The sequence below is a fragment of the Pagrus pagrus genome (assembly GCF_965226575.1).
Source record: "Pagrus pagrus genome assembly, chromosome: 11".
NCBI classification, from domain to species: Eukaryota; Metazoa; Chordata; class Actinopteri; order Spariformes; family Sparidae; genus Pagrus; species Pagrus pagrus.
The window spans coordinates 21,923,272-21,948,468 of record NC_140195.1 but is presented as its reverse complement, the minus strand read 5'-3'; the positions used below and the strand labels follow the sequence as shown (position 1 = coordinate 21,948,468).

Genomic DNA, 25,197 nt, shown 5'->3' with positions numbered 1-25,197 from the left:
TGGCACATTGATACAAAACAAAGGCAGCAGATTTAAAGTCCTGATGTCATGCAGGCGGCTGCTGGGTGGCGTCAGAGTCTTAAACAAAGTTATAAATTCCCATTAGAACAATAACAGACTAATAAAGCTGTTTTAATGTCTAAGCGAAGAGGCCCTTGGTCTTGTTTTCTTAAGCTCCTGGTTTAAGCCAGGCCAGCAGGGGAGGATGCAGTCCCTTTATTTCTTCTGCTTCTCAGGCCAAGAACAGTGTTTTTTTTTCCACTGGCTTGAGGTAACTATTAAAGCTTAAGTTTACAAATACAAGCTCAATTTTCCTGGGCTCGATTCCCTCAGAATTTTGTTCTTGCCAGTTTGGAAACACAGCAAGGACGCTCAATTTTTCCATTGAAACCAATATAGTGTCATTACTTTCAAGGGATTTTGTCCTCTCGGTAGAAAAGTCACTGGCCTCAGGACTCAGAAATACAAAAATTAAATGGTAATCTTCTTTATCAACCACATGACTCGTTTCAGTCTTGTGGCCAACAAACTGATTCAGATCTGAAGAATCTGATGACTGGAGCTGGTTCTGAACTCTATCTGAGGTCATTGTTTACTGTTACTTGTTGTTTTATCTAACAACAAAAAAAAACATTAAAAAACATGATTTATTTAAATTCGGCCTCACTGTTGACAGCTCAATGTGAGTTGAATTAGCTTGTGAGAGTTTGCATGTGGCCTGCAACAGCAGGATGCAACATGTCACATGTAACAGAAGACAGATTCAGGGCTGCCACTCTCTGTAATCCCTTATATCTGTATGATTGCAGAGTTGCAGCAGTTCCATGGAGTGAGGCGGTTCGAGCTGGAGCGTTCCTGCTGCTTCAGCGCTCTGCTGTTGGATGAAGAGAGAGGCCGGCTCTTCGTGGGGGCCAAGAACTTCCTGCTGTCTCTATCATTAGACAATATCGCCAAGCAGGAGCACAAGGTTGGTCTGAGCCAAACACAGTAAAAGCCATGATAAGTCGCGAACAATTTTTGTTGGTAACACAATAAAAAACGTAATGTTTTACTGCCACATAATAGGAAAAAACAGTTTGTTGATTAATACTAATGACTCAGCCATTACTTTGCTGAGGTTGTATATACTTTGTTTTATATAGAAGTGTATTACTGCCACATCAGAATAAGAAGAATGGATCAGTGTCACATTATAATATGAAAAATGTATTCTGATAACAAGAAGTTTTCATGTTATAACAAGATATTTTAATGTTATTATGAAATACAAACTCATCAGGTAGGATCGTACCTACAAAATACAAGTTTTCAACACATAACATTGTTATGTTATAATGAGTTTTGTTTGTAGTTAGCACCTACATTAGATCTGACAGATTGTTACAGACCTGGGATTTGTATTTACCACAGTGGTGTCGCACTCAAAAACTGTGGGGGGCGCCAAATCACAGAAAATGCCAATTTCTACATAATGTTGCTTTAAAATATCTTGTTTAAACATGAAGAACTGTTTGTCATAACAAACTATTCATGTGACAACATGATACTGAACCATTTTTTTGCCTCCACGCTAGCTTGGACGGAGGCGTCATGTTTTCGGGTTGTGTGTCCATCCGCCTGCTCACCTGTTGTTTGTCCAACCCATTTCTTTGAACACAATATCTCAGAATTATTGAGGAAATTTCTTTCTGTGGTTTAAAAGTCCAGTTGGACTCAACAATGAACTGTTTTGACTTTGGTGGTAAAAGGTCAACGGTCAAGCTCACTGTGAATTCACGGCGTCACATTCTCGTGAACGCCATATCTTGGGATTCAGCAATATACTGCCGAAGAAGAAGGAACTCATTGGAGCCCATTAAAAATATCTCTTTTATAATTTTCATGGTGATACACTTTTTTATCTAATCAAGAGATGAACTTACCAGAATTGTGCTTTAATTGGTGACCTTATGTGTTTCTGCCATAAAAATACTTTATTACATATGTAACATAAAAATAGATCAAGGAGATTGTTCTGGCAAGGGACGGAAACAAGGAAGTGTTTTTTATTTACAACAAATGCTGTATTGTCTGGTTCCTAAGTATCCTTTATTACTGTTGTTATCAAAGTCTGGCCAGACACCATTTATGAGTTTGTTTTCATGTGGTCCTAGAGACGTGGCAGAAAGAGAAATATTTAAAAAGCATGGACACATTTAACCAACATGCCCCTTTGAAAATATCTGAATCACACTGCTGCACATGTGAGACCACTCAAGCCTCACACAGAAGAAAAAGAAATGTGGGATTAATGGACAAAGGTAGAAAATCAAAGATGTGGACGGAGATGAAAAGAGGGCATCCATCCTAAATCACTTGCGCAGAGTTCGATATACATAAATGTACACACTGGGAAAAATAATGCACATAGCAGTGCTAAGTAAACAAAGAGACACAGATATTCAAGTAAAATACTATCTACAGACATCTGTTCACAGCTGTTTGGAGTAAATGACATGCTTGGTGCGTTAGATGTGAAGCCTGTATTGGATTTAGGCATAAGGGCGAGTTTGATTTATGACCAGGGTTGGCAATGTGGTTGGTTCATCCTCCGTTACAATGAGCAGGGAGGATGAGGAGGAGAAGCACGCAGATGGGAAGAGCGAGGACAAGAAAGAAAGGAAGTGAAGTTGGACGGAAGTATGGTCGTGGTTTAAAGGAAGTGAGATGAAAACCTTGATTTATTCTTACCTCGTGCCGTCTGATTTGATAAGTGCGTTGCTCAAGGGCCTATTATTAGTTTAGATGAAACAACGTTTATTGTTTTGCATGGATAAAGGATAAATCATTTCTGAAAAGACACACCAAGCTTCTAATCGGTAACTTAATCAAGATAAAATAAACTAAAAAAAACACCGGTCACAGGATCATCTAATCTTTGCCTGCTGTGTTTCAGATCTACTGGCCTGCTCCTGTCGACTGGAGGGAGGAGTGTAACTGGGCTGGCAAGGACATCGTTGTAAGTCTCTTCACACCACTTCACTGTACTTGATCTCTTTTCATTAAAATGTTCTGCTTCATTTCACCTTAGTTTACAAAAATAAACAATTCTGTGGAACCTGAAAATGCGTATCTACATCTACATCTACATCTCTGACAAGAAATGTTGGATCGTGTTCTTTGGCAAAAGTCTTGATCAAACCTCAACAATGGATAAGTGAATTGCATTTTCTGTAATAGAAGACCACACTTATCATTAACTCAAATAAAATAGTTCTGAGTGAAACAGTGTGTGAACCATAATGCAATACATTACATCCTTTATAAAATGTACTCCCCATCAGCCCTCAGACATTGTACACAGGGTAAAATAAGAGGGCTGAGGAGGCCCTCGTGGAGGAGTTAGCTGTCCACTCCTTTCCAGCACAACACAATGCTACCTTTTAATCCACTGGAGTCATGGGAGTCATCACAAGACGGAAACACCAAGTTTAAACAGATAACATGTAATAATAGGTTCAACACTCCTACTTTTGGACCTGCCCTGCGGTGAGATCACCTCCTCAGAATCAGTTAAACCCTGTAAAACCCAATCTGACTGCTGAACCAAAGGCAGCTGTTGTTTTTCTACAGCAGTTTTACAGTCAGCGCCGCAGTGTGTGTTTTGTGGCTTTATGGAGTTAACAAATTTCTTAAATGTTAAGTAAATGAGTAACTTTAATTTGGTTAAGGAATTAGATAAACCTTGTCAGCACAGCTAGATTTGTGCAGGAAAAATCAGATTTCTTGGCAATGTACCGAGTTTAAAACACATCAAGGTGAGGGAGACCAACCTAAGCCAGGGAAAGTACTGCTATACTACTATAAGGAAAGACTGGTAATCTTAGCAGTTCTTTCTTAAATAATTTACCTAAAAGTCAGACTTCAACTGACACTAACACTAAGTAGCTTATAGAAGTTTATGGTTTGTCTCCTCCAAGTCAGTTACACAGCTGAACAGTTCAACACAGACGCATCTTGTATCACTAATAAACTTAATGAACAGTAATCAAGCCGTGGTCCCAAAATACGGTCAGAAGTTGATGAGGAAATTGGTTTAATGACCCACTGGATGTAAACATGTGTTCACATACATTAGGGTTGCACAAGGTTATCCTTTATTTAACAAGGAAGGCCTGATTGTAGTTAAATAACCGTGTCCTGGCCATGGTAGGCAGCAATACCAGTGAGGTAGACTAACAAGATAAATAATGAAAGTGTTACGCTACATAAACATAGACCATACAGTATATACACATACACTATACTATCTACACACATACTGTATACATAAATAGGTATTGCATTTTTTGAAATTACATCAGGGTGGGTGAAAACATCAGCAACAACATGGTGAGGATTGTATGGTCGGCATCTTCATATCCAAAGTTTCACATCTGTCCATCATCTTTGACTGCATTTGTGCAACAAGCATCAATAACGTAAACACAGAGTCCACCTCTCACCATCCTCTAGTAGCCCCGGCTCTGCTGGCTCAGAACACGGTCCATCTGCAGAGTGCAGCAGCTTGATACGAGTGTTGCGGTGGAGACAGGTCTCTATAAAGATGAAGACACAACAGTCTCTGATTTCTTGTTCTGGCCAGCCTGAGGTTGGATGGTGGAAAGACATTTTGGGCAGTGGTCGTTTTGAAGTCTGCTGATCTTAATCCAAAACCTGTGCTTTCTTCTCCAATTTCTGCCAAAGGCAATCCATGTTTCAGCAATAAAGCCAAAAAAATCACAGATAAAGTAACTGCAGTCTAGTTAACCATTCAAATAACTTTCCACTTTCAAACTGCGTCCAGTACGTACACAAAAATCTAAATTTGCATGCAAGTGATACACCACTCCTTCACATTAACTTCTGTGGAGAAAAGATCCATAGTCAGGTGACTTTTGGTCAAGTAATGGGTTTGTATGGACTTTCTCACTCTGGTCGCATCTGTAGTCCACAGTACTTAATGGGAAAGATTGGTGTAGCACCTGCACAAAAACTGGACTTTGGGGTACGCACTGCATGCAATCTTAAAGTCTGAAGTTATGTTAATTGAATGCAGATTGAAGCAACTTGTGCAGCGCACGTGCTTCTTTGCAAATTAACAGCATACATTACAGTGTAAGGCAGATCCAACAGTGAAAATGTTTATATGAGAGTAACTGTGTACGTTTGTATTTAGATTAAAAAAAACAATGTTGTTTTATGGGGAGGAACAAACAAGTACATAGAGACGATTAAGGGACTGAGAGGGGTCGTAAACAACATGAGAAACTTCTGGTTCCCAGAGATCGGATCATATGAGATATAAAGAGAGCATGGGAAGAGAGAACACTGAGCGAGAGAGGGAAAGAGAGAGTAAGGAAAGTAGGAGGGATGAGAGAGAGAGATGTTGGCCTCCTCCAACAGAGAAACACACTTCTCTGTAATTAGGGTCAACGGCGTGAGGTCAGCTCAGTTCTCAGTGTGTGGGTGAGTGTTCACAAAGATACTAGAAGTCAGAAGGAATAAGAGGAGTGTCGGTGTTAAACAAAGGATTAAAACAACATTTCAAAGGCCAGAAATGCAGGAATAACAACTGACCGGGGGAAACTTGTCTTCAGAATCCCCCCAATCTTTCTTGTATTTTCTTATCTCTGTCTGCCTCCATCTCTCCTTCCCCTTTTCTTGAGCAATTACTAATTCTCTCCACCATCTCCACTGCTACATTCACACACACACACACACACACGCACACACACACACACACACACACACACACACACACACACACACACACACACACACACACACTCAGACAGACTCCTGGTCAGGTGAAACTGGAGCCCGGAGTTTTGTATGAATGGAGCTCGTTGTCTGTGTGTTACAGCTGTGTAATCACACTGATGAGGGGTTTGTTTTACACACACACAAAGAATGACACACACATATTGGATACTTAAACACACATGAACAAATGGACACACACCCTGTCAAACACAGGAGCATAAATACAGTATATATAGAGAGATTTGTGGCATGTCAGCACACACTGAAGTAAATGTTCCACACGCACACTATATATATGTAGAGGTAGCTAATTGTGTGTGATGTAATCCTGGGTGGTCTATAGGCTCTCGTGGCCTCTACATGTCGGTCAGTGAGGCCGAGCCCAGACTCCATCCACAGATCTTCACGTAATCATCACATACAGTATTTACTCAGCATATTCTTAGAAACTGACTGTTTCTCTTTTTGTAGATCAAAATAGAAAATCTTGATTTTTTAACTTTTTTTTGGCAGCCAATAAAAAGACAGAGGGACGTGGAGAAGCTGTCCGAAGGCATCACAGAGGGTCATGAGTTCAGTCGTGGTTGCATGTAGCAGATGTGTATGCTGTCACGCTGGTCCCACCCTGCACACTCACTACATTCACTATCAATCAGGAAAGCTTTTTTTTTTTTTAAAAGCTAATTATAAAAGAACAAAAAATCTGATCCGGCGAGACATTTGTGTTCTTAATTACATTATTACTCTTTATTAGAAGCATCTTCACAATACAGGGACGATGTGTTGAGAAGCACCACAGGGTTCAATCGATATTTATACTTTGACCAAGCGAGCAATCGAACAGTCTCCAGTGTTCTCAGGTGGGAAGCCAGTGAGGGATCATATCCTACTCGCTGGAGTAGCATTTCTCAGCCTGGTATTCAGACCAAATTACCTTTTTTTTTCGTCAAGCATGGTGCAGGATTGGATCTTGGGGGGGATTGCGTGCACTTTTTGTGTGCAGAACTCTTTCATATTTCCATTGTACTAACTTTGCGCCGCCAAGTCGGATGATTTTGATTACAATGCGAGGACTTTACTGGTTTTAAACAGTTAATCCATCTAATGCAGTCTTGGGCACAAGAGGCCGTGGCTTTTCTCAGCTGGTTGCTTGGTAACCTCACAGTGATGACAAGAAGTCACTGCGCCTGACCAGGAAATCAACCAGCCTTTTAACCCACATAAAGCACACGCAGCTTGTTATTTTTATGTGGAATAAACAAACGACAGTTTTTTCAACAAACGGTCAGAGCCAGGCTATATTTTCTCCCAACTTTTGTTTCCACCCTTTATGCTCAGCTAACCTAATAGGACAGTTGCATCAATCATCACATACACTAACCGGCAGCAAGAAAGCAAAAAAGCATCTTCCAGAAAGTCAAACCATTTGTTTACAAGTAGGAAAATAATATCGTGCTGTCTGACAAACAGCACATCATACAGCGTTTTCAGCCATTACCTTATTTTGTATTACAAAAATGCAAACAAACTGCAGTGCTACCTCAGAAATGATCACTATCACTGTAGCTCAGCAAATACGCACAAGACATGTGATGGGCTTAACACGTCGCCCACATAAAAACAAGTAATGAACACTCACACGCGCACACACGCCCACTGACCACAGGAAAGCCACCTAACATGCACGCAGACACACCAACACAAACACAGACACACGCACATAAACACAGTCAGACAGCGGCGGTAAACAGTTGACAGTTCACCCAGACACTCAGTCTGACTCAGCACTTTGACTGAGGCGTCACTGTAGACCAGGGGACATGTATTAAAACCTACAGAAGTGATGGTCTGTGTGTTTACACCGTCACGTTCGCACGTTGTGGCTGGGGAAAGACGTTAATGTTGTGGCAGAGCGACTGTGAATGCTTAAAGCCGCTGACGGGGTTCCTCTGACCTTCTACGGTGTACAGCTGTGATATTATCTGAGAGCAGAAATCAGTCTGTCGCGGGAGAAATATGTCAGAACGCTGCTTCTTTGTCCTGTTCAGCAGAAGCCATCAAAGGCATTCCTGGGTTATTACACTGTGCTGTGTTGTGTATCTAATGGTTGTCCACTGTATGCCATCGTTCTGTGTGTTCAGTCACAGGCTCTCAGCCATTAACTTTATTAAAGTTCGCTGGATCACTGGGACTCCTTGCTCTCAGACGCAATCAAAACAGAGAGAGAAAGATAAACAGTAGCTCTGTTTCTATCTAAACTTTTATAATGATGCAATAAGATAGCTGAAAATATGTGTTTTGATAGGTGTCGGTGCCAGATAAATGGGGAAATGAGGGAGGTTATTCTTAAGAATTAGCAGATTTTGGCCAATGACGTGAGTATGGTGGTAAAAATGCCTTGAACGTCCAACTTTTTACTTCAAGGGATCATGAAAAATTCCAGCAATATTGAGCAAATTTTACTTTTATAACTCATAAGACAAGATGCTTGACTAAGAAAACAGTATTGGAGACATGTGGAGAAGTAGCAGAAGGACAGATAATGGCTGAAATGATGATTCACTAGATCGGGTTAATCATTTCAAGAATGGAAAGGATAAAGAGAGAAAAGCGGAAAAAAGACATCCACTGAGGAACAATGCAGCTTTATAAGACATGAAGGAGAAAGCTAAAGCTCAGGCCGCACTGAGGTCACAGCCTGCCTCTGCTCACTGTTTCAACTAATGAGTCAGTGGCAGGTCAAAGGTCGGCCGGTGAACCCTTCACACACACACACTGAGGAAATGCGATTGCTGGCATAATTCACCACCCTCGTTCTCCTCCTTCCTTTCTGATCTTTTCAAAGCCTCTCAAGCGTCTTTTCTCTTCTTACCTTTTCTCTTCCTCCTGCTCTGTCTCGCTTTTGTCACATCAAAGAATTGACTTTGTCAAAAATGCCACTCTGCTGACTCCCTCACCTTCCTCTGCCCTCTGACACACACACACAAAGACACACACACACAAAGACACACACAAAGACACACACACACACACAAACTGAGCGCTAAAACACAATAGGTGTTAGACAGAGGATGAGGAGGTCTTGTTTCTTCACTGCCTGGGAAATCAGGAGAAGAAAGGCTGATTGAAACTTGCCACGAGTATGTTTTATCAGTGGAACATGGAACGAGTCGGTCAGGTGTGTGTTTGAGTGTGTGTACGTTCATTGTGTAGATGTGTGTGTCAGCCTGAGGGTGGAAGAAAAAGTGAAGTGTGTGTGCCTTTGTTTTGAAGGAAACAGAGGTCTCCTGTGTTTGTCAACAGCTTAATCGGTCTGTCGACTGGCTGAACACCTTAACATGTGAACACACTTACACACACACACACACACACCCACACACACACACACACACACATACACACACACATAGGCGTATGTATTCACACACCAACAACTCTAACTTTAACCCCCTGGTAGTTTTTCAAAGACTGAAAGGTCTTTGTTCTTACCCACTGAGGGTGTGTGTGTGTGTGTGTGTGTGTGTGTGTGTGTGTGTGTGTGTGTGTGTGTGTGCGTGTGTGTATTAGGTGTGTTGGGCTTAATGAGCCACGATTCCGCTTCTGTAACTGCTTTCACAACCTGGTCTGTCTGTCTGTCACCCTTGGGTGAGGCTGAAAGGCTGAACAAACGGAAAGACATTTGATTAATTTGATCATAGAAGAGATTAAAGGTGTAGACGATAGAAAAATGTAGAAACAGATCAATCTTTATCAACAAGCATAATCCATCTTTGAAAACGTCTACAAAAAATCTAAAAGTACACATATTAAAGGTGCAGTGTGCAAGTTTTTAAAGGAGCTATGAACAGAGACAGGTCGGTTGTTACAAGGAATAGCAGTTTGTGAGAGCTAGCGTGAGCTTTATGTTTACAGTTGTATTTGTATTTCATACGTTAAAAATATCAAATCATGTGCAGACTTTGTACACAGGATGATTGTATCCCAGTCTGACAGTCAGATTCATGTCTTCATGAGCCTTTTCTCCAGTGGGCCCCTGGGGTCCTACAGTGTTTGTAATTTGATCGACAGACAGATGTTACAGTGGTCTGTCTGGGGAAAAAGTAGACAGAAGAGTGTGTATGAAGGAGTGTGTAGAGGCAGTGAATTGTTGTGAATGTGAACGTTTTTAGGCCTCGTTCTGCAGCGACATTACTGACACCATGAAAAGAGCTCCAGCCCCGCGGCTAAAGGCTGCTGATAATCATGGAGATAATCATCTCAGTATCTGTGTTATCTTTACTTAATGGGGTAGTTGTAAAATAGGCCAATCTCCTCAAAGCCTGTTGTTAAGATCAGGACGACGGTGAAAGGTAGGGTGTGTACCATCCAGTCTGTTAGTGTAAAGTCAATCTTTTCTCCAGAGGTCTCCTGGGATCCAGTTTACTGTAACTTGAGTCTGAGATAGACAGATGTATCTGTGGATCAATAACCTGCTGTCTGGATAGAAAAAGAGGGAACAGAAAAGGATAAGGATCTTAAAAAGTTGCTCATGTGAAGGAGGACGGGAAATAAGGGGTGGCCTGCTACAGTATAAAAAGCAAGAAATTTAAGCAGCAGTTTACTTTAGTCTGTTTTTGTTGAACTCCTCTCCTCAGGGTCCGCAGGGTCATCACCTAGAACGTTACAGCCGTTTTCTCTAATTCATACAAAAACCAAAATAAGTTTTTCTCAGTTATCTTTTACTGTTTTCACAACCACTGTGATGCATGTTCAAAATGTCCAATGCGTCGTATGAAATCCCACAACTTTTGACCGTGTTGCGTGCTCACGTGGAGGCTCATATGATCATTTTAGTCAGCATGTGTGAGTCCAGCCAGGACACAAAGGCTGTCACAACAGTGTGTTGGGAGGTGGAGCTGGGGACGGGACAGTGTTGTCACAAGCAGACAGGGCGAGAGGAGCTATGTGAGGAATGTACATCACTAAACCCAAAGAGAGAGAGAGTCCAAGTTGTGGTCGATCTTGGATTAACTGTCTGTTTCTTATTGTTTTGTGAATTTGTTTTCACACGTTTTGCGGGGCTGCAGCTAACTGAGGTCACACTTTTTTTTAGTTCTGATGACCTGAAGTGCAAGCACATGCTAGATATGGTGGGTTTATATTTAAGGGAAATCCCACCAATATCTTTAGTGTATTTGAGTCAGTATATTTGAATCTCAGCATTTTAGACCAATAGATTTCTGTATTTCCTGACAAGAATGTATCCCCAAAGATCCAAATCAATAGACTGACCACCACCTGCTACTCATACTCAGACTGTGTATCTGTGTTTGTCTTTCAGTCTGACTGTGTGAACTATGTGAAGATCGTGCACCACTATAACCGCACCCACCTGTACGCCTGTGGAACCGGAGCCTTCCACCCTACCTGTGCCTTCGTAGAGGTGGGACACAGGATGGAGGTGAGGAATACCAAAAACACAAACTACTGAGATGCAGTACTCCTTTCTTTTTTTTCATTAAGTGCCTCAGAAGATCTGGTTACCCCTTCCTTTGTTTGTTCTCACCAGCTCAAACAAAAAGTTATTCGAATGCCTTAAATTGCGAACATTAGTCCTCTGCCAACCAAATAACTAAACGATTATGCAATAATCTGAAACAACTGCAGAAAAGAACCTCAAAACACAAGGTTCTCGTGAATGTTGACATCTGATATCCAGCTGTTATTCAAGCTTGGAAACCTTTTAGTCTAGAGTGATGATGCAGAGAAGGTAAATTACGATAAAGTTTGCAGACATCCGTCATGGTGAGCTGAAGTTGCTGGTTTCTAATTTGTTTTTAGTCCCTCACGCTGCCAAAATCCCAAACTTGAAATCCCCTCCCACAAATGACTGCGCTGTATAATTCTGAGAGTAGAAAACAAAGTGTATCTGTGTGTGATCACAGCTTTAATCCAGTTTTCCCTCCCTGTCCTGTCTCTCCATCAGGACCATGTGTTCAGGATTGACCCCTCTAAGGTGGAGGACGGGAAGGGGAAGAGTCCGTATGACCCTCGACACAATGCTGCGTCTGTACTCGTCGGTGAGCTGATTAACTTTTACTTCAAATTTTGGATTAAGTGATAAAGTTTTACCATCACTTATTCAGTGTGGCTTATAGCGAAGTTAGATTGGTTCTGCCTCACAGGTGTATTATTGGAATAAATCATTATTTCACATTTTCATGCCATCATTTTATCTGCTTTTGGTAGATGTCATAGACCCAGTCATCAGTGAAAGATCACATAACCAATCAATGACTTATTGATCCGTTTCGTCTCCTAGGTGATGAGCTGTATGCAGGGGTGGCGACAGACTTAATGGGTCGAGACTTCACCATCTTCAGGAGCCTGGGGAAACGGCCCTCCATCCGCACCGAGCAGCATGACTCACGCTGGCTCAATGGTCTGTGTGTGTGTTTGTGTGTCCGCTTCCATAACAGTTCTATCGCGTTTGGAAAAAAGCTGACATTGTTCCTCTTTGCGTCTACCAGAACCAAAGTTTGTTGGTTCCTTCTGGGTTCCGGAGAGTGAAAACCCTGATGACGACAAGGTGTTTTTCTTCTTCCGTGAGACGGCGGTGGAGGCCCAGGGGCTGGGGAAGTCCACCTACTCCCGCATTGGACAGCTGTGCAGGGTGAGACATTGTTTCATCACTTGAATCTGCCCACTCAACCCGGCTATTTGACAGTCTGTTACAAAATGAGGTCATATTCTGGTTAAAAAATTTAATTTGGTTGACAGGATATTACATATAAACTTTGTTTAACGCCTCTCGACCATTTTGTCTTGAATCAGAATGACATGGGCGGTCAGCGAAGTCTGGTGAACAAGTGGACGACATTCCTCAAGACCCGTCTGATCTGCTCGGTACCAGGAGCCGACGGCAGCGACACGTACTTTGACGAGCTGCGTAAGTCACTGTGTACACAGACGGACAGATTCTGTACCGAATCAGCTCATTTATGCTGAATAAGATTAAGTCGGGTGAAAGTGTGACATAACATGACTGCTGTTTGAAGTCAAGACCAGGCATGATACTGAAGTACAGTAAAAGTCTTTTTCAGTTTGACAAAATCACCCTTTTGACCACTTCCAGCACAACTGATTCCTCATGTCATGTGAACTCCTCAACTCAAACAATAAAGATCAAGTTTTCTGTTTTCTGTCCCCATTTCCAACATTATCCTCCAAAACAGGATGATCAGGTAATCTGATTTAATCTGATGTAAGAAAAAGCAAAACAAAGAGTTGAAATTTGGGGCAAACTTTCCAACCTCGTTGTGTCCGTCAGATTTTTACCCAGAAGCACATTCTGTGGGTGCAAAGGGAGAGAAAGTTGAAGAAAACATAATAAATTAACCAGGATTTCTGACCTCAACTGTAGATTATCATTCAGACCCACATTCCTGCAGACTTGGAGGAAGCATGAGTGAGAGATTAATTGGTAATAGATTCTGGCCCGATCTGAAGCCAGTGTGTTTTCTCTGTGGGTTCAGAGTAAGTTGCAGGCTCGTCTCTGGTGAGTCTTCATATGACAAAAGGCAATAATGTGTTTTCATTAGACTTGAGCCAGAAGCGAGGCTATATTTCTGAAGCACGGATTGTGGGCAGAGGAAATGTTTTATGATAAAGACGAGATCCACAAACTTCTGGTGCCAGGTCACCCGAGCATTGTGCTCATAAATATGTAAAGTTCAGAGATAAAACTGCTCAAAACTGCTAAAAAGCTACGACTATATACTATAAGAAATAATGTGGGTGAGTTGAGGGGGAATCCGTGGAAAGATGTCTAAGTTGTGTTAGCTCCTCTGCAACAATTAGCCCTTCTCCAAGCAATTGTTGTAATTGTAAGTTGGCACGTGTCAAACAAATCAAACAATCATGTTAGCTAGGAAGTTGTTGAAAGCTAATATCAGCTAACAGGTTATCAAATATATTGTTTTACCTTGAAATATGGCCGAATGCGCCTTCAGATTTTCACTATCCATTATTTTTTTTAATTTGCTGATCAATTTGGAGTCTGTAAAATGAGAACAATTTGTCAAATTTCCAAAGTTTATACCACTTGCAACCTTCAAGTTTCCCACCCTGACCATGACGCTGGAGGAAAATGGCCGACGTGTGAATACGATCTATTGTTTTAAAAATTGCAAAGAACTTCAATCTGCCCGAGTCAGACCAAACTAAAACACATCTTCCTTCAGAGGCCATGACTTTGAGGAATTAAACTATGAAAATAATGCAAAATGTCTCATAAAAATAATCAATACATGACAATATCACACCTGACAAAGAGAAACAACCAACCAGGTGCAGCAGTTTCAGCTCTCAAGATGTTTCTGATTGATCTCTCTGACCATATCTGTGGGCAAGAATATGATCTGTCTTATCTCGGGATGCAGTGAAAGGTAAACTAAGTGGAAGAATTTGTCCAAATCCTAACTCCTGCCTGAGGCTAAATCTGTCCATCACATTCCCTCAGATGAACAATGAGTCCTTTATCTTGACCAGGAGTTTTCTGACCATACCTGAGGCAGAAGGACCTCCCTGTAAAAATATCTCTATTGATCTGCACCTGTTGAAATCATTCCACTGAAGTACCTTCCCCACTTTAGACACACAGCTTTAACTGTAGTATTTGGTAGACTATGGACCAAGATTTGATATTGCCATGCTTTTTGTGGCAGACCTCAAGCAGACCAGCGTAAAACTGTTTTAATGGGACCTGTTTAAACTAATTTACGAACCACTGCTCGGAGCCGTAGTGGATTTTGCTCTGTGTCACGACCCTCAGTTATTAGTGAAATCTCTCTTTAAAGCAGTTAGACACAGCCATAGGGCTTTGCTTATCTTTCTCTCAACCTTTGACCTCTGGACCACCAACACCTGACCTGAGTGTGTGTGTGTGTGTGTATCCGTCCTCAGGCGATGTGTTCCTGCTGCAGACGAGGGACAGAAAGAACCCTCTGGTCTACACTGTCTTCTCTACTTCCAGGTCAGAGTCGATTCATGTTGTGTGTTCTGTGTGTGTGCATATGTGTGTGTGTGTGTGTGTTTGCAAAATGGAGAGAACGGAGAGAAAGACAAAGTGTGTGTGTGTGTGTGTGTGTGTGTGTGTGTGTTTTGATGTTTCTAACCCAGCTCCCCCTGTCCCCCAGCAGCAGTGTATTTAAAGGCTCAGCTGTGTGTCTCTACTCCATGAATGACATCCGGAGGGCCTTCCTGGGGCCCTTCGCTCACAAAGAGGGGCCCAACTACCAGTGGGTCCCCTTCCAGGGAAAAGTGCCCTATCCCCGCCCGGGAATGGTATGTCAATAGCAGTCACACCCATCCAAAGAGTAGTGTCAGCCCCTGTGAAAAGCACAGAATAACGTTACAAACCTGAAGTACCTGTACTTTCCTGGTTTTTATCTGCATTCATAAATCACAATATTTACACACAGTATTTAATAACCATTTAATGTATAGTAGACATTAGTTGCAACTTTACAATAAACAATTACTTAAAAGGTGCAATATATAAGAATTTTAGGGGAAAACATTTAAATAAAATGACTATTAACAGAATGTAAAGAGATAACAGTTTTGACATTATGACATCTATGTATTATGTGGCAGAGATATCTACTGAAATTAGCATGCTAACCAGCTAGCTCCGGCTCTTCAGTCAGAAGCTCCTGTGCTAGCTGTGTAAACACCAACACACCCCCCAGTGCTCCGAGCTCCCAATCTGGACTGCTAGCTGCACAGCTAACCGAGATAACTAGCTAACGGGAGCTACAGTTAGCAGCAGTTAGCAGTTATTTTGGTGATATGTTGCCCTCTATTCGTTTTGAGTATGAATTTGACTATCCAATTCTTACATAATCTTACACCTTGCACTTTTAATAAACAGTTTGTAAAGCATTTCATTGTTTGTTTACAGTCACATAACTAAAGTTTAATTAACTATAAATAAAAACATTTATTTAAAAAATGCTTATTATAGACTTACTGAAATATTGTACTGACTCATCACCAGTCTACACTTACAGCATTATGGCTATAGTTACTAATTGTTTTGTAAATTCAGATTTTACATACATGTTTGTTATGTACAATTCTTACATATTGCACCTTTAAACCAGCAGACCATCTGAACGGAGCCTTTCTGCCTAATGAGTACTTTTACTGAAGAACGTTTTATTTTTCTGTACTTGTACACAATGCATAATGCATAACCTTTACTTAAATCAAATTATTAATGCAACATCTTTACTGGTAATGGAGTACTTCTGCATATGAGTACTGCAGCATATTGCAGTGTCTGTCATAACAACGGATTTGAAAACTTTTGGTCTTTAATATTTCTAATTGGGGCGCAGGACTGTAACATCAAAGCCAGATCAATGTGAACTCATCAATCTCGTATAATATTCCTGTGGTATAAGCCTTACCATACACTTGTAGTGCTCATTATTAGACATCATTTCATCCAAAAGCTCTCCACAATCCTCCCAATCAATATGTGCTTACTGTATTAGGGCTCTTACATTCTGCTAAGCACACAAGCGTAGCGTCAGCAGGATTTGTTATGCAGAGCTTCACAGCAGAACAATCTCCATTGTGTTATTGCAGAATAGTAATTGTATTTGGCCTACAGTAAACCCTCTCTCACGCCACCATCACCTCACCGGGGTTGTAAAAGTAGCGGAACGAATCGAATTAAAAAGGAAACGATCACACTTACAAGTGAATTAGGCAAAACTGCCCAGATAGCAGATTAAGTGTTTGAAATGCCTAAACCAGATCAAAAGGTTTCCACTTAATGAGCAAACTGTATCTACTGTACAAGCCATAAAAAAGGATTAAAACTGCTTGATGCTGCAGCATATTTTAATGAAATTTAGTATCCTGAATACAAGCTCAAGACTGGAATTTTAATAAGAAAGAGAGGCTGAACACCACCCAGAAGAAAATCTCTCACGTCCCTGAGACCCCACCACACCATAATCACCTCCCTGCGGCCCGTTGGACTGACAAGTCAGACATTTTATACATCCAGAGCAAACACAAGACAAACTTCCTTATCAGATATAGTGTGAGTCATGATTTAATGTTCTGTCCAAATGAGGCAAAGAGTCTCTGAGAACATGCAGCCAGTCCTGTTCTGCAGAGCTGTCTGAATTATTTAAGTACTTTTGGCCGTAGCTTGATCCTAAGCTTCACCCTGTTACAAGACACTGTTCCATCAAAATGAGTTTGAAGCTGATACTTTAACATAAATAATTACATAATTCTGTAAATTGTTTACTGCAATAAAGACCTTATGCTGCTATATGAATGAAACCTTTCTTCATTGCCCTCCATCAGTGTCCCAGCAAGACATTCGGCAGTTTTGAGTCCACGAAGGGTTTCCCAGACGATGTGATCCAGTTTGCGCGTCACCACCCTCTGATGTATAACCCGGTGTACCCTATGAGCCGACGGCCTGTCTTCGTCAGAACTAACGTGGACTACAGCTTCACACAGATCGCCGTCGACAGAGTCAGCGCTGCCGACGGACAGTATGATGTCATGTTTATTGGCACAGGTGAATGACTTTTTTTCAGCTCGAACTCTGAACTTTGTATTTAATCGTGATAGTGACGACATTATCCATGTAAACTGACTTGATGGACTGCATCTCCTATTTCAGACAAAGGGACAGTACTAAAGGTGATCAATGTTCCCAAGGAGAGCTGGAACAACATGGAGGAACTTCTACTGGAAGAGCTGGAGGTCTTCAAAGTAAGAAAACTACCATTAAACTATGTATTTAAAAATGCACATTCTTTTCACATGTAACATTGTAATTCATTTTCTGTATCTTCTCTGCTCCTCAGGATGCCTCATCTATCATCGACATGCAGATCTCCTCAAAACGAGTAAGTTTATTATATCCCTTTTTAGGACAATATTAATCTTTGCATATAAAAGGTGTTCGCATTAGTTGAGCCTCTTTTTGAACATGTTACCAACAACTGTCACAGACACAGATAGCTGGATGTTCAGATTAAAGAAACAGCTGATTTTAACTCTGATGTGAGCACAGTCCTGAGTCCAGCCTCTTTTAAAACTTGTCCTTCCGCTCTGTGCCCTCGCAGCAACAGCTGTATCTTGGCTCAGGCACAGGCATCGCCCAGGTCCCCCTCCACCGCTGCAGTGTGTATGGGAAGGCCTGTGCTGAGTGCTGTCTGGCCAGAGACCCGTACTGTGCCTGGGATGGAACATCGTGCACCCGCTATCTGCCAAACACCAAGAGGTCCGTATGACACAAACACTGATGACACACGCCAGATTATGATTCCTTACACTGTGTTTTGAGTGTATTCAAATACTTTCCTTATGTAAATTGTTATAAACCCTTTTTGATTACATTTTACAGACGTTTCCGTCGCCAGGATGTGAGGAACGGAGATCCCAACACTCTGTGCTCTGGAGGTATTATTCCTAAACTATTGTTTTGTCTTGATGTTAGTGATCAGTTCTGTCTGCTGCTGCAGAGGTATATTCAGTGAAAAAGAACAAAGCCTCAGTCTGATCCTGCCCTGACTCACAGAGACTCTCAGCATCTGACATGTCACTGTCCCTTTGCCAAAAAGTACTAAATCCTTCACCCCTGGTGACCTCCGTCCACACAGACCACAATAGCAGCATTCTGCTGCTATCTGTCTTTCTGCCACATAACTGAATCAAGCTAATCGCTCAAACTGAAGGAACTACCGAGTAATACGATTACATCATGTGGCATGCAAGCCGGGTTGTGTAAAACTAATGAAGGTCAGAGTAATTGTCTCTGATGACTTTGGCCCAAAGCAGTTTGGCAGTTTATACAATGAGTTGCGTGGTGCTGGTGCCTAGAAAAGAAACTGGCCTTTTTTGACCCAATCAAGGTCTTAATGTTTGTTATATTTTTAGAAATCTTATATTTGTATTTAAGATGAAGGTTTATTCACGACAAAGGATCAGTGTCTATACCCCATCACTCATATTGGCAACATACATGACTAAGCAAAGCCTGAAACATAAGAGTCCTTGTTTAGTGTTAAACATCAAACATGAGACCAAATGTTCAAAGAACTGACAGATATTCACCAGTATCCGACAGGATGCTGTCATTATGTGTGGTTGTAGCAGCAGTCACACAGAGGCTGTCATTAGTTAGTGTTGACTAAGACTATGTATTTTTCATTTTTTATGTCAACTGTACATTGACATCACAAAACTGACAAAAGATCCAGTAACTGTTCTAAAATTTTGTCTTTATAAATCAGCAAAACAGTTTCAACGTAAGTTTCATTTCTTTGCCAAACATGTCAGCTCAGTTTGTTTCTGTCCCGTGTTGTCCTGTCTTTTCCCCGGTCTGTCCTGTCTCTGCTTGTGCTCTTGTCCTGTTCTTTTAGCTCTTTTCTCTCCTGACTGGTTCTGCATTGTTCTTTCCTTTCTTTCCTTTTTGCCTTTTCCATTCTTGTATTATTCCTGTCCTGGACTGTTATTAGTGAGTGATTGTCCCCAGTTGTACTAGACTCATAATGTCCTTGTCTCTGCTGCCCCCTGCAGACCACCATAAGTACCGCGTTGCGGAGAGGAAGCTGTATGGAGTCGAGGGAAGCAGCACATTTTTGGAGTGTATCCCCAAATCCCTTCAGGCCAGAGTCACCTGGACCTACCAGAAACACCCACAGAACCCACGGGAAGAGGTGAGAGGGGCGATGGAGAGAGGAGAGAGGTTGTAACAAAGAGATCTGACGAGGACATTGTGCAATGTCACGTTTTACAGGATCAGTATATCAACTCATATCTTTTACAATGTACAATTAGAATAAACATTAAGTAAGACTTTCTATGAAGCACATGTCTATGATGCATCATAACGCATTATGAGCATACATATTTGTTATAATGCGCCTATAGTTATAGCAATCATAAATATTAAAATGCTTCATAACAATAATCACAACACATACACATACACATACAGTATACAGTATCTACGATATAAAGCATATTATATTTACTCATAAGGTAACTACAAGCTGGTTATCAGGGGTGAAAGTAACTAATTACATTTACTGAAATTACTGTAATTAAGTCATGTTTTGGGGTACTTGGAGTATTTTTACAAGTCTGTAATTTTACCCGTAAAGAAGTAATGAAGTAACCTTGTAATCTACTTCATAATTGAGTACTGAGTTAATGTCTAAACCTTGCATCTGCATTTTTGTGGTCAAATAAGGCTCTCTGATCACAAACAGGCCAATGAAAACCCTGAGATACAGGCAAAAACAAAACTGTGCAGCAGGCCCAGGGTTGGAGAGGTGACCATGACCACTGTAGGAGTAAATCAGACTGAAGATCTGAAGAAAAACAAACCTCATTAATTGAACGCCTCCTACTGATGATAAACATTAACAAGTAACTATTACTCTGAGAAGCATTTGAGAAGAATACTTTATACATTTACTTACGTATTATTTTAATGCCAGTAGTTTTACTTGTAATTGAGTAATATTTCAGTAATGTAACTGTACTCGTAGCTTTTCAGTACTCTTTCCACCACATAAGTAATTATATTTTTTTTAATTGGTCATTCTATGTTTTAGTATTCTAAGTAAAGTGAAGAAAATAAGATTAAGACACCAATGTAATCCATTATACTAATATTCATAGTTCATTATTGATATAATAAGGAGTTATTATAAAGTATTTTGAATATTCATAAGTGCTTAAATGTGTTATCATGTGCCTATAGTACCATGTAATCATATAAGCATGTTCACAATGGGCTTTATAGAAGGTATAACCAACACTTATTATGACCCTTAATCATGTATTAGTCATGAAAATTAAGTTAATTTTATTCAAATGTAATCATTTTTCCCAGCAAGTACCACCCAAGCAAGGTCACTGGCACTGAAAGACACTGCACCATAACATTGGCATCAATAATCATTACCAAAAAGTCAGGAAAAAATGCAAGAATCTTCAAAACTTAAATGAGATTAATGAACATCCACCTACAGTGAACTGGTTGTGCAGCTGCAAATCTTTACAGATCAGGTTGCACGCACAGTGCAAGCTCTTGAAAAGAATGTGGGTTTACACTGTCGCTGTTTAGAGCCACTTAGCTCTTCCATTAGTTGGTAAAAGTCAGAAACAACTTTGCACACGTACATGGAACTTCACTCGATGATATTGGTGCTCAGACGTACACCTGTACTATCAGACTAAATGGCAGCAGTACACATTGTTAAGCGCCAACATTTAAATGAAACTTATTTCCGTTTCCAGGTGCGTCTAGATGACCGCATCCTCCAGACAGACAGAGGCCTTCTGATTCGCCGTGTCCTGAAGAGAGACATCGGCATCTACCAGTGCCACGCCATGGAACACGGCTTCACCCAAACCTTACTCGGCATCACCTTGGAAGTCGTACCTTCAACATCCTCCTCAGTCTCCAATCTCCCCTCCGACGCTCCTGTCCGATTAGAACCCCGCAGTGGAGGTGGGCCCCCAATGACCAATCAAAAGCTTTGGTACCGGGACTTCATGCAGCTGGTGGACCACCCTAACCTGAGCACTGTCGACCAGATTTGTGAGCAAGTTTGGGCGCGGAAGAATGCCGGCATCGACCAGGCGGATAAGAGCTTTCCTGCTCCTGGGAAGGACGTCCCGCCTCAGGGCCCCGCCGTCCGCCCAGCTAACAAGAAGTGGAAGCATCTTCAGGAGATAAGGAAGGGGAGAAACCGCCGGACCCACGACGGGAAACCGAACCCTCGGGCACCGCGCAGCGCAGGGGAGTAACAGCCTGGAGAACGAGATGGAAGGAGAAAAGAACTGATACAACGAGAAAGGAGGAGATTGGTGGAAAGAGACTGAGAGACCATGAACTCCTGGAGGTGTTCACACATACAGATACACACATGCAGACACACACACAGCACCTCCTCTATTGTGTATATTTATCTATGGATGCCCCCACTATAAGGTACCCCTGATCCTTGAGTCCTCGTCCCACTGGCCAGCCCCTGCATGTGCTGCCTTAATGCCCAAATTGATTCTGCACGATCCCTTTACACTGTTCCACTAGCGTAGTCGAGTGTACAAGCAGGTACGTGGGGATGAATCCACTTTTATCTGTGCGCAATAAACTTCCACTCACCCGTCGTCCTATCTGCCACTGACTGTATATGGAAGCATTACCATATCTTCTGTTGGGTATCAAAGTTTGCCTACGACATGCCAGCTTACCTGTGGATAGTTGCTCACATTATGAACACCCACTCTCCTGACTACACCACTCCGAACAAAAACAGCCCCGAGTTTTGGATGAACTCTCCCCACAACTTTACCTGAAGATTTCATACCATAATGGGAAGGAATGGAGAACGCGACAACTGGGATAAACTGGAAAGTAATGGGCTCCAACTGGAACTATTTATGTGCATTTGCACAGGCATGCAGATAAACACTTTTTTTTAGACATTCATTCATAAACCGATGAATTGATCAACTTCCTGTGGTGCTCTTGTTGCACATATTTCCAGTAACCTCACTTTTCACACGGTTTTGTGTGCATCTTACATAACGCAGTCACAGAAGAGGTAGAGGTGCGTGGGGCAGCCTGTGGAACAGATCAGCATGTTGCAGAACTGGTTATATTATATAGTAGGTTTCTTAGCGGTTTTCCTTAGGCACATTGAGGCATGTTGCAGCAAAATAAATCACACAACACAAATGCAGCCGTGGTTAGAGAGCAGTTGTATCTGGCCAGATGTGATTATGTTGCGTTACTGGTCCAAAACCACTAGAGAACGAGGGGTGGAAAAACTACTGGCATTCCATGATGTGAGAAAGATGAGTTGTTTACAGTACACAGGCAAAGCTGGAGCACGAAGACGTCAATCTCTAAAAGCAGAAAAGACCTGGATAGAAACACGTTTTTGGTTTTATGTGGCTCAGAAATATTATAATAAGAATTGGAAGTGTGTAGGATAACAGAGTTTTGACACAATCCAAAACCTCACTCTAAAATTAGCTATTTATTGGTTTTAGTTTTGGCTATGTTCAATGTTTTGTGCGCTAACATTAAAGGAGACATATTATGCTCATTTTAAGGTTCATCATTTTATTTTGGGTTACTACTAGAATAGATGCATGCTTTATACATGCTTTCATGCTCAAAAATCAGTTTTCTTATACTGTGCTGCTGCACTGTATCCCCCCTCTTTCTGAAACACTCTGTCTCTTTAAGGCCCTTCTCCTGAACACCCAGTCTGCTCTGATTGGTCAGCTCACACACACCTGGGTCAGCACCACTCACCATGTTTTCCACGTCCAGTTGGCTTCACTTGTAACGTGAATAAAGGCATACATTATGCCAATGTGTTACGTGTTGTCGTAGTGATGTCATGAACCAAGAACCGATATAAAACAAAAGAAAGTAAAAAAAACAAAAAGCATGATATGTCTCCTTTAAAGAGAAGTTACAAACATGGCGGTTTGGGTGGGAAGCATTAACACGATGAGGAGGTAGAGGAAAGACTCTAGAATGACAACCCATGTTTCTGGGTGACAGTACAGTATACATATATATCTATATATTAGCATGATATTTATGAGTTTTATGATTTTTTTATATTCTAAGCGGTACTTCTACTCCTTGCTCTTTCAAACTGTTCTTGCATATGTTGTTTGCGATAAATAGATATATGCAAATAATATGAGATGAGCGAGTCGCCTCGTTCAGCGCGGTAAAATGCACCGAAAGGCTGCTATTCTGCGCTACCCACGATGCATTTCACTGTCTGCAAAAAAACAAACAAAAAACTTCCATCTGACTTCACACACTGTTGGAACCACTTCTCCACATAGTGTTACAGTCATTGATATCATTGACTTTTGCTGCTTAACGATGTCATCTCTTCCTAACGGACGATTAGTACGATAAGGTCTTCCTTCTCTCTGTCTTTAGTCTGATCTCTCTCTGTGTATTATCTGTAAAGAAACCTTGTTTGTTGTCTGTGCTAACATGGTGTGTGTAGCCTGCCCCCTAGTGTCTATTGTGTGTACAGAGCCTACCTGTCGTACGATGCTTCATTATATCATAGTCTATCCACATGAAAGAAAGCAACAGGCCTTGTAAGATAAAACATGCAGTTATGTTTTGCAGTCATGGAAACTCAGTATGATTTTTATGATGAATATATGGTCTTATTTGTGTTGCTGCCACACATATCTCACAAGTATCATGGTTTTAAAGATCAATATACTAAAATTGGCTAAATAGGCTTTGGAGTGTTCAGTAATTCAACCTGAAAACAGGAGGCAGCACAAACTAGATCTGTGAGTGGATTTTAGATGTATGGAATCATTGTCGTTGTTATTTATATACCTTCTTTCTAGAGATGTAATTAACTCTTTAAACCGAACTGAACCGAACTGACTGACTCCTAAGAAAAAGGGACACGCTGCATTTTGACACCACATCCAGGATTTAAAGCGAAAACCGATGATTTTAAAGATGCATTTCAACCACGGAACCAACGGAGTTCACTCACTAAATGGAGATTTAACGTGTTCGTCCTGTACTTCTTTTTCTTCGATATTTACATTGGTAGTGATGTCAAACTTGCTCGAGTCTCCCTTTTAAGCCAGCAGTTGTTTTGTGCTCTTTTGAAAATGCATGACCAATGTTCGTGGCTAACGCGTTTGACAATGGTGCGGTGGCGAGAAAGAGCGAGAGAAAGAAAGCACAATGTTGAATATTATTATTATTCCTATGTATTTATGTGCAAAGATAAGCTGATATGTTGTGGTGGATTTTTATTTTTCTTATAAATGTAGATTGACATCTGTATTGTTCATGTTCTGCTGAAAAAGGACTCATCCTCAACATTTTCTTTTGGACATTACAGCCAATGGGAAAGCTCCTTCTGAACACAATGTCCAATTAGAGTCTTTGTTGTTCACACAGCCCTCCAATCAACACCCCTGTTGTATCCCATGCCATGTGACGCACCCCATGTACGATAGCTCACAAGGAGAGGCTTGTGTATGTGTGTGTGTGTGTGTGTGTGTGTGAGAGAGAGAGAGAGAGAGAGAGAGAAATGTGTGCTTGTGGTGTATGTGTGTGTGTGTGTGTGTGTGTGTGTGTGTGTGTGTGTGTGTGTGTGTGTGTATGTGTGAGTTTTGGGGGAAAGCAGAGCTCTGTATATAATGGCAAAGAAACAGTGGTGTGTCGGTCTGTAGGTGAAAGTTCAATGGTGGAAGGCCAAAGTTAACATGGTGCACTGTAATACTCCCAGAGGTCTTTGTGAAATGTCATGTCAGATTGTTTTTGATTAACACAATAAAAATATGCAGTTACTTAAA

The 25,197-nt window shown here is 41.3% G+C and overlaps 1 protein-coding gene across 3 annotated transcripts in view; it reads left to right on the top strand.

Annotated features, from left to right (window-relative positions):
- Nucleotides 1-25,197, top strand: part of sema3b (sema domain, immunoglobulin domain (Ig), short basic domain, secreted, (semaphorin) 3B) — an 82,152-nt gene extending 56,955 nt beyond the window's left edge. For all 3 annotated transcript variants that reach the window (XM_084366706.1, XM_084366707.1, XM_084366705.1), the window contains exons 3-18: nucleotides 810-967; nucleotides 2,936-2,998; nucleotides 11,105-11,224; nucleotides 11,750-11,843; nucleotides 12,086-12,205; nucleotides 12,294-12,436; nucleotides 12,598-12,712; nucleotides 14,728-14,797; nucleotides 14,964-15,108; nucleotides 17,155-17,374; nucleotides 17,480-17,571; nucleotides 17,667-17,708; nucleotides 17,928-18,085; nucleotides 18,209-18,264; nucleotides 19,384-19,523; nucleotides 21,115-25,197. In XM_084366706.1, coding sequence (XP_084222832.1) covers nucleotides 810-967; nucleotides 2,936-2,998; nucleotides 11,105-11,224; nucleotides 11,750-11,843; nucleotides 12,086-12,205; nucleotides 12,294-12,436; nucleotides 12,598-12,712; nucleotides 14,728-14,797; nucleotides 14,964-15,108; nucleotides 17,155-17,374; nucleotides 17,480-17,571; nucleotides 17,667-17,708; nucleotides 17,928-18,085; nucleotides 18,209-18,264; nucleotides 19,384-19,523; nucleotides 21,115-21,627 — 2,249 coding nt within the window. In that variant the 3' untranslated portion in view covers nucleotides 21,628-25,197. The remainder of the gene's footprint in view (nucleotides 1-809; nucleotides 968-2,935; nucleotides 2,999-11,104; nucleotides 11,225-11,749; nucleotides 11,844-12,085; nucleotides 12,206-12,293; nucleotides 12,437-12,597; nucleotides 12,713-14,727; nucleotides 14,798-14,963; nucleotides 15,109-17,154; nucleotides 17,375-17,479; nucleotides 17,572-17,666; nucleotides 17,709-17,927; nucleotides 18,086-18,208; nucleotides 18,265-19,383; nucleotides 19,524-21,114) is intronic.